Raw genomic sequence first — 10493 nt, 5'->3', positions numbered from 1 at the left:
GAACGTAGCACTGTTAATCAAGCATCCGCAAAAGATTATCATAAGCACGGTTGTACAGGGAGACAGAAGAAGCTATCATAAGCAGGTTGTAAAGATTATCATAAGCACGGTTGTAGACCGAGAGAGAGAGAGAGAGAGCGCTAAGTTGACGTGAATCTTTCATTCAAATTGAAAGATTATCTAGGCACAGATTTGCTTACAGGTGTGTTAGTCAGGTGTGTTAATCTTCAGACTTTGAGTGTAAAAGGCTGCACAGATCAGCTCATGAATCTGAGATCTAAGAGATCAATAATTTACGAGAGAGAAAGAGCAAATCATTCGACAAAAACCCCATTGCAAAATACATTTCGTTATCTCTATACAAAGGAGCTAAACATTGCGAGATCTAAACATTGCGAGAACATGATCCGTAGGTCATGTAGTTTAGGATGGATAGATAGTTTAAAGATACCGGATTAACGTAGAGATTTACAAAAACAGAGATGTTGCACTCAAAAGAAGTGGTGCTTCTTGTGGCCGTCGGCCTCTTCATCCTGCTGGTACTCGTCCTCGGCTTGCTTCTTTTCATGATGCTCGTGGAAGGCGTAGCCTCCACTTCCAACCGCTGCTACTGCAGCGACTTCCTCCTCAATTTTGTGCCTGCCGGCGTGCTCGGGATCCTTCTTGGCTTCGTAGCGCTCGTACTGCACAAATTAAAGCATTCTCGTTAGTTTAGTCTTGTGACTCTGCTTCTTTCCCTCTCGCGTCTTTACCATGCCTTCAGCACGCACGCCGCTTTAAGACATTTAACAGTAATAGAGAATCAATTTTGAGCAAAATTGAAATTGGCTCCTGCTAGATTTGACGTGAGCAATAATCTCCAACGAGTCTCTACAACATCGACGGCCTGATCTCATCAACATTCTCGAGTTCTCCTTGTAATTCATTCCGGATCCTTGTGCACGAAAACCCGAGGCACAACCAGACACGCAGTAACCCCAGATTAACGAAGAAATTGAGTCGCAAAAGATTTTAATGCTCCAAAATCACGTTCGTGTAACAAAAAACGACCCAGTTGCGTGCAAAGTACAAATTTCCATACTTTGGCGCATTCCTACTTACCAAAGCATATCCACCGGCAGCGACAGCACCCAATTCTCCCAAGTGCTCCTTGTTCTTGGCCGACTTCAGCTCTTTCTTGGCTTTCTCCTCATCGTCATAGGTGCTCTCGCTATAATTATTGTCTACATAACCTCCATCAGTGGACTGAGTTGAGGTATAATCAGCCTGATCGGAATACTGATCATTCCTCCCGCGTCCATAGGACGGCTTGTCATAGCCATCACCACCATAGGAGGGCTGGTCGCCATAGTCTGAAGAAGGCTGATTACCACCATAGGAGGGCTTGTCGTAGCCATAGTCTGACGAAGGCTTGTCATCACTGTAGTCAGATTGGGGAGGGGGAGCATCGTCATATTCCTCCTCGGATTTGTGGCGATGGCCAAAAATGCCAGACATGGTGATGGATAGAAGGGGAGGGGAGAGAGTGCGAAGACTTAACAGAAAGGATGAAAGACTAGGAGTGAGGATCTGCAGATGACGAGATGGTGTAGATGGGAGCCGAGAGGGTTTATATGGGCGTTTGAGCAAGGCAAGGGAGTGCCGGAGACGGAGGGAAGGGGTGGTGGACGCGGTAAGGTCGAAGTTAATGCCGGAAAGGGCCCAGGCATCGCCACTCACGGCTAGAGCGATACATCAAGCACGGGTGATAATTTGCAGCACCGACAGAGGCTGAAAAAGCTTCGCAAAGGCAAGTGAATCGATAGAAAAGATGGAGGAGATGAAGCAGTAGCTGGGTGGATAAGCAGTCGGTGTCAAATTTCAATGGTGCTACAGAATTTCATTGTAGGAGATGAGACAAAGGAGATCGGAAAGGTGTGCTGGTTTGAAGCCTTTGGATCAGGCAAGGGACGATATTCGCGTCGCTACGATATCTGCTTCAGCGATCATGAACGTTGCTGTGAAGGCGTGATCGTGCATAGGTATAAAGTGACAACATTTCGATCGAGCACAATAATTGTTATCTTGATTAGCGCCGCAGACACGTTTAAATCACAATGAAAAGTAGTGGATTAACTACATTCCGATCTCTTGATTAGCGCGCTGCAAACAAGTTATCACAAGCACAGTCACAAACCGTGTGGGAAATTATATGACTACATTGACAACATCTCGATCTAACTAAACAATTGTTATTCTGATCTAAGCGCGATGCAAACACGTTATCAGAATCCAAAGTCTCAAACTGTGTGGCAAATTATTTCACTGCATTGACAACATCTCGATCTAACTCAATAATGGTTATCGCTGCAAACACGTTATCACAATGCAAAGTCACAAACCGTGTGGGAAATTATATCAGTGCATTTCGAGATCACACTGTACTTGTCATCCTCATCAAAAAGCCGTTTTGGGCGGTCGCAATTTCTTCCAGCTTCCCCATCAGATTTACGGAGGCTAACAAATCCAACGTATCTTCACTTTAGCCCTACACCTTGCAGCCCAACAATCCCACACGAACCTGTCTTCAAGTTAGCCCTACACCTTCAGCCTACACGAGGTGTCTTCAATTTCGCAACAATCCTACTCCTAGTAGCCCATCAACTTAAAATTCTTATTCTTTATATGAAAGTTGCCATCCTAACTCCACACCCAAGCTCTTTCTACGTGCCTCGTTACCATCCAAACATGGTTGACTCACGGAAGCAAGTATCTATAACCTGCTTTTAAAAAAAGGTTTTCTTGGACTTGGAAAAGACTAGGCAAGGTGTAAACGTTTTCTAAATGACACCCCTAGGATTTTTAGCCTACTATGTAAGCCCCACCACACCCATGTGTCATTGGTTGTTCTTGGTAAATTTAATCCAGCCAAGTTTGGATTTACAAGAAATCTTGCTTTACACACTTGTAAATGTTAGAATGCTAAGAAAAGCCATGATTTGATCTTTAGGTTTGTAGACTAATGTGTGATATAAGGGCTCAAGTTAGTGGAGTTGTTTATGTGGGCTCGAGTTGTTTTGGGGGCTGGCTACTTGCAATTAGGCAAATTTTAGAGGGGATGCTCATGCTTTGTATGTGTCCATGAGATGGGTGAGGAGTACATGTGATATTTTATAAAATACATTGGTAGGTAACAAACGTTATCAAAGAGGGCATATTCATAATTAACAAGCCATATGAGGGGTCGAAAAATAGACAAGAGAGCCTTGAGAGACTCGTTATGTTAAAGCACGAAATAGGTCCCCCCAATTCAAAAGAATTCCAAAATGTATTAATTAGTAGAGAAAATGAGTAGGGGAGGGGTAAAGAGGAGAGTGGTTAATGAGGATATCCCTCGTAAAAGAGGGATATCCTCATTAACCACTCTCCTCTTTTTATGAGGGGCCCTTCCCCTCAAGAGTGGTTAATGAGGATATCCCTCTTTTTATTAGGGGAAGGGCCCCTCACCTCTTAATATTTATAAGAGTAAGAATTTATAACTCTTCTATCACAACATGTTTATGTAGCTTTGTGGTAAGATCTCCCGAGTGACTTGTGGATGTCTTGAGTTCAATTCTCCCTTTTACATGAAAATATAAAGCTATCCTTTAACCTTAGTTTAATAACAAAAATCCATTTTTTTCCTAAGAAACCAATTGTAAAATAAAGTCCCTTGCAATTACGTTTTTTCCCTTAGTTCAAGTTATATGTGTGGAATAATTTATTGAATTAAGGTTTTTAAAATAGGTAGAGGGGAAGTTTATACTAAGGTGTGTCACTACTTGAAAACTTTATATATCATGTGTACTCAAGGGGTATTATTTAAAGCCCCTTATAGATAAACTGTAGTGCTTTAAAATGACCCCTTTTTCTATATAAACTTATGAATTTTCAAAATGACTAATTTAAAAGATGCTTTTGTAAGTACATTTTTGTAAAATATTATCTATTAAAAAACCCTTTTGTTGGACCGACATGCTATCTTAAACTAGGATGAGTGACCCACCTAAGAGGATATAAGTCATATGCTCCAGGAACCAATATAAATATCCTTATCCTACATATAGTTATAGGCTTAAAACCTTTTAATATTTTTCTAAAATCCTCTTAACATCCCTTTTGTAACTATTATTCTACTTTTAAAATCCCTTCTGGTCATTGCACATACTTTCTTACATATCCTTGGTGCTAGACCCTTGGGAAGAGAGTAGGAGTGCTTGTGGCAATCCTATAAAGTTAAATTGGTTCTCCCTCCCACATGTGTCATGAACTTGTGGTTGGAAAATGACTAAAATTGCATGACACTGGAATCAAGAAGAGATGTTCATGAGATAAAGAAAAAAAATGCAAGATGAAATTAGTAGTCGACAAAAAATTTGTTGTAAAAATGCACAATAGGCTGTGAAGCGACCCTTATCCTTCATTTTGACCCAAACCCTTGTGCCACTTATTGTTGGCTAGAGATCTTAGTAGACTCATACCTCATTCTTGGCATACTTTCAATTACTCTTATGCATATGTGGTGGCTTTGGTTAATTAGCTTTTACTGCATCTACGATTTTTTATCTACAATGGATCATGGCCAGATGTGTGCAGTTAAGCATGTAGGTACAACAAATTGCAAGTTCTTAGACACACTCTACTCCCTATGCAACTACTCTATGATGACAATCCTTGTCTAAGTTTAGGGATGCCAATATTTAAAATAGCACTAATCATGCCCTTGTGAAAGACCAAAATCTTCAATTATCACATGCATGAAGTTAGTTGATACCCTTGAATGTCCTTTATGATCTAGGTGTCATGTGGTCCATGTCATCTGAAGATCAAATGGAATTGATGCATGAGCTATAACCAAGGGTATTGTTTGTAGTGTAGCAAATGGATTTGAAGTATCTGACTAGACAAGTGTTCCCATCTTGTTAGGAATAAAAAAGGTGGTCGCTAGACATTATTTAGCCGTGTCTCAAGACACCTGCATTGGAGAGAACACATAATTGTCCCTCCATAACAGGTGCCCTATCCATGATTCCTCGGCATTTTCATCCAAATAAGTGAAATTACTTTTATGTCGGAATAGAAAGAATGAAGGCCATAATAAACTTTTATGTAGGTAACAAAAGAATGTATGCTATTTAAAAAAAAGAGCTACACCCTTAGAAAATACTATTCTAAATATTTTATAGTTTCACCAATATTTATACCTTTTATATTCTCTTTCAAAAGACTCTAGACATAATTGTACTACAATATATCAATATTGCAAAACTACATGTTAAAATTTATTAACCAATATTTTATAAGTATACCCTAAATAAAAACATACATGCACTCAATCTCCATGTGCTGATGTTGTGGAGTGACTAAAGGTGAATCACTAGTAAAGGAATGTACATCCCATGATGAGAGCAATGCCTAGAGGAGGGCGAATTGAATCAAATGTGAGATTAATTCTACTCTATACTTTCTCAATCACATTGTCCATGCTCATCTAAGATTTGTTGTTGAAATTGATAATATCTTCAAACTTTCTAGTAGCTGTTTAATGATCACATGAAATAATTTGCAATTTGCAATATGAAAAGAAAATGATTGTAACTGAAAAGTAGATTTTACATTGCATGTCCAAACATAACATATAAATGCATGTCAACATACACCCCCATGACTTCAAAAGGGTATCATTTTCTACGAACAAGATTGGTTTCAAAAGCTTAAAAACAAAGCTTGATTGTAAAACCAATCTTGGTGGCTAGTCTCTTATCCTCCACCAGGCATGAGAGGATAAGATCGGTTTCAAAACCGATCTTGGTGGAGGATGAAGCCAACGAAGGATGAAGGGTTAGATCGGCTTTAAAAACAAGCTTTTCTTTCATCCTCCACTAAAGCAAATTTTAAAAAGCTCAATTTCAAAACTGAGCTAACCAAGATCGATTTTGAAATTGAAATTGTTTGCAAACACATTCTCTCATGTGCTCTTTTTATTGCCTAATAGTACTAAAACTTGCAAATTGAACAATAATATGTCATATTCAAGGACTCAATGAATTTTGAAGACGTAGTGTAGGAATGTGTAAAGAAGTTTTTAGCATAACTCAATATATATATTTACCAAATTTGAAATCATTGAAACTTAATGTCTTTTGACCTAATATTTGGGATGCGAACTTCGACAAAGCAAACCTTTCAATGCCCTTAAGGGTGTTTTTATCTTGTATACAAGTTGGGAGTGTCACTTTTGGTTTGTTTGAAGAGTGTTCATCTGCACCATGTGAATCCTCTTGAGTGTCTATAATATCTTCTTTCAAGTTTTCCCATACTCTAAGCACTTTAAGTAAATATTACTTTGAGTACTTTCTATCTACCTCATTATTATCTTTATGCTTGCTACAAATGCAAGTGTCTTTCTATGTAGCTTTAAAGATTCCATGGTAGCCACTCCACTTGTCAATACAACCACAACACATTGATCTTGCCAGCAAAATAATTCAATAAAAGATAACACAACTATTGCATTTCACAATTCTTTGTTCTCTTCTTCCTCTTCACTCTCTTCATCCTCCTTAGAATCTTGTTGTAAATGCAGGAAAACTAAGACATGGCTTGGTGGGATTTTTTTTAAATTTTCTAATTTGTCATTTTGTAAACCATTCTAGAAACAACCAAATCATCGAGAGATCCTCAAACAAAGCATCTGTTGAGGATCATTTCCATATGCAACCACGTGGTACTTCAAGTCACAGTCCAACCCTTTTATTGCTTCTAATAAGAAAGACACATTTTTTGCTGAAACAAAGGCAACAAGTCTATATCCTAGATCTTTGAGTATCATTCCATCAAGCATCCCAAAGATCCTTTCAAAAGAACCCAATTGCAGTCATGCTCATGAGGTTCTCAAACGACCATCTTAAGAACAACTACTCTGATCCTCCTATTGTTTTATATATATGTTCACACTTTCAAGCCCCTCTAAGTTGTCACTGACATCAATTGTCTTCCAAGGCATGATTCTCTTTTTGGTCTTGTTTGGAGGCTCCTTGAGTCATGTATCCGAGTTAAGTAGACCAAAGTAGTTTGAGGCAACAATGGTTTTGCAAGCTTGCTTGGATTCAAGCATGCTTTAACCACTCACTGCAATACCCAAATATATTTTCATACATGTGATTTGTCATGTTATAACGCTCTTTCAATTCTTGCCAACTCTTACCTACTTTGGCCTCTAAAATTGAGTTAATAAAATCAACAACTTTTGGCAGAAGGACTATCAGATTTCATGCACCAACACTTCTCTCACTTGTCATGTGCTTCGATGACTTGGATGCTACTAGAAGGACTTCTCTATCCACCAAGAACTCATGCTACAAATCCAAGATCATGGAGTCTTCCAAAAAACATTGCTGGCCCCAATAGTTTTACACCCTTTGATTGAGATATTTCTCACACTTTTCTATACATGGACCTCTCTATTGCTGCCATTTCCTCCACCAAGGCCTCGCCCTTTAAATTAGGCAAATTACCTTTAACATATTTGTGAATAATATACATCCATCTTGCAAAAATCTCATCCAAAGTGATAATCATATGGCATAGTATGAAACACTGATTCCCAACACTACAAGACACGGGCCTCTTTTCGAGGCTATCTACCGATGCTTCATAGGAACAGGCATGAAAAGCGTTGGCTCAATTGGCGGGTGGGAAAAGTGTCAGTGTAGATGACAAAATTAGAGTCGGTATGGTTGTCAATATGCACATCTATATAGATGTCGATATATACCAATGCCTATATCGATGTGCATACATGCATACCAATGACTCGCAATACTTCCACCAACGCTTGCACTAACTTCTAGGTAAAATTTTCCGTATCGATGTCTTTACAGAACATTGCTTCCAAGGCACCCAAAATAATTTTTGACCACAAGTTTGGTCATTTGAGAGATAAACAATATAAGAGTATGTACACCAAAATTGAGATCAAAACACTCATATATTGATATTGAACTGAACATACTTGTAAATGTACAAAATGTCACTATATAAATGAGAGGGCCAAACATAATACGAAGTCTCATCGATGACAAAACAATCAATCAATAGTATTTACATCTACGGCTTCAGCCAAGTCTTGCATGCCAAATAAGTCTATCTCAAGGTTTACATAGAATTGATCACCTATATCATTATCTCCTATTGTATGTCTACCTAAGACTTGATCCTCTAATTCTCCCTCTTCTTCCCAAAGTCATGATCTCCACCTTCCTCCATTACAGTGTCATTATTGTCACCTTCTTCCTGGCCCATATCATCATACTCATCCTCTTCCCTAGATCGAGCCTAGATCCATTGACATCATTAGTTGGATCTTCTACCCCAGCATCTCCGTATCCACATTCCTATCTTCAAAAATATGTTTGCTTCGAGGAGCAACATGGACCACGTACCACCATCTTGGATCTGAACGATCCAGATGAAAGACCACCTACGTTGAAGATACAAATTAGATGCTTGTAACTATATTCATTTATGCTTAAGTATATAAATATATATATGAACATCTACTAATATTTGTTTGAAAATGAAGATATTAGCTTTTAATCAATTGATCATTAGTATGTACTTAAGTGTTCACAATGCTCTAGAAGAACAAAAGTATCACTTTCATTGGTCCAAGGTCTAGTGGAGTCAATGGCAAACAAATCACTTCTGTCTTTCCTAACTATGGCATTGGGACTATTATTATCGTTTTGAACCATTTGACATCAAGAATGAAAATACTAAATCATTTAAAATCAACTTCATAGATGTCACATATGGCCCCACAATAATCTAACTGCGAGGAGAGAAGATTGATATTGGATCACTTGCTCGGCTATCTTGTACAAAGTTTGCCATGGCTCCACAATCATATGTGACTCTCCTTGAATCGATGCGTTCCACATGAAAATGTTGTCCATGTGACCATACTACAAAAGAACATGATTAAAACAATGAGGATGCATTTTGTACAGATTGTGATCATAAATACCCAAATTAAGTAGAAAGGTAAAAAACTTACATGTGGCATACATCCAACTGCAAGCTCCCGCTCTCGATCGGTTACATCCTCTCCATCATCTTTAGCTTCATGAAGAGCTTCTTGTAGCCAATCACGGGACATGTGTCTGGGGATAAGAGAAAGGTCTCGTGGATATGGCACCTTTCACTTGTGCATGACTCCAAATCTTGTCCTCTCATTTATTCTTTTTTCTTTGGCCTCTTCATATCTCTCCACACATCTTTGCATCTCAGGCCTATTAAGGACACAAAACTTATTGAATTTCTCTCTTTGCTCTTCGCTCATCTTTCTTTCAACCCCTTTACCTTGGGGAACCTCCGCAATGACACAATCATTGTCCTTGATGTTCCAAGCATGTGGCATATTGGGATCCATGGATGCAAAAGCTATGTGATGTATACTAATGACTCTTGCACAAGCCATCCCTCTGCCATGGTTGCTGTGGGTCTAACTCTTTGCCTTACAAATCCCTTTAAAGTTTTGATAAATCATTCAAGGAAAAACATCCAACGAATGATGAACAGTTCCTACAATGGTGACATCATCAACTACATGTACAAGAAAGTGCATTCGAGTCATCATGATGCTTGAGGGAAAGTGCTTCTCAAGCAAGCACACAACTTGAATGGAGTCCACCTTATCCCTCTCGATGCTCGATATAGAGATCTCTTTTTGTAAGATCCAGTTATTCCACATGCACCTGTAAGATTCAAAAGGTCTACCGATTCTATGAAATATAATGAAGGTGATATGATAGTAAGCATATCTAACAATGCACTGACCTTGTAGATAGATTTTCTCACAACTACTGATAAGCATCCTCTCACTATAATTGGGAGGATAAACTACCCAAGCAACAAAGGAGTTATAACAACGTATCACAATCATACAAGTTACACGAAAGCATCACACTATGTGCTCTAGCTTTGCTACTTCATCCACCATGAATCCTTTAGACTTTGTTTTGCATGAGGACCTACTCTATCGAGTGAACATCATTGGGGAAGTTATAGAGGATGATGGGTGGAAGAAGGTCATAAGGTACATGAGGAGGTTGATGAGCACCCCCTCGCCCAAGGCTATATTCAAACCTTGGAATCAACAGGACAATAAAGCCAAGGAGTCCATCATAGAGGCCCTCAAGGAAAAATTTCCCAACCCTAGAAAGTATGAGTTTGAAATAAATGCCACGCTTATGCGCTTGCGAGACCTCCTAAAGTCTCAGAGATATGAATTAAGAAGGGCTATTAAGTTAGTAAGGCCAAGCCAGGGAGGGTGGACCCATTAGATTGGAAGAAAGAAAAGGACTACAAGGACAAGGATATGCCTGGAGACTGTAGGTCCTTTGCACCTCAAGAGCAGTGGCAGACTAGTCCTCAAGGCATGGGTTGTAAGTATATATTTATCTTCTACTGAA

General features: G+C 38.9%; 1 protein-coding gene across 1 annotated transcript; it reads right to left on the bottom strand.

Annotated features, from left to right (window-relative positions):
• Positions 1-317: 317 nt before the first annotated feature.
• LOC147880241 (uncharacterized) lies at positions 318-1785 on the bottom strand. Its single transcript, XM_087370462.1, has 2 exons — positions 1102-1785; positions 318-683 (listed from the first exon to the last, which is right to left on the bottom strand). The coding sequence occupies exons 1-2, from the start codon at positions 1495-1497 to the stop codon at positions 492-494; spliced, it is 588 nt and encodes a 195-aa protein (XP_087226588.1). The 5' UTR covers positions 1498-1785; the 3' UTR covers positions 318-491.
• Positions 1786-10493: the final 8708 nt, after the last annotated feature.

The sequence above is a fragment of the Dipteris shenzhenensis genome, chromosome 32, assembly GCF_047967505.1.
Source record: "Dipteris shenzhenensis isolate YYH24624 ecotype China chromosome 32, Dip_SZ_1.0, whole genome shotgun sequence".
Lineage (NCBI taxonomy): Eukaryota > Viridiplantae > Streptophyta > Polypodiopsida > Gleicheniales > Dipteridaceae > Dipteris > Dipteris shenzhenensis.
Note: the sequence above shows the minus strand (reverse complement) of the source record. Positions and strands in the feature narration are given on the sequence as shown.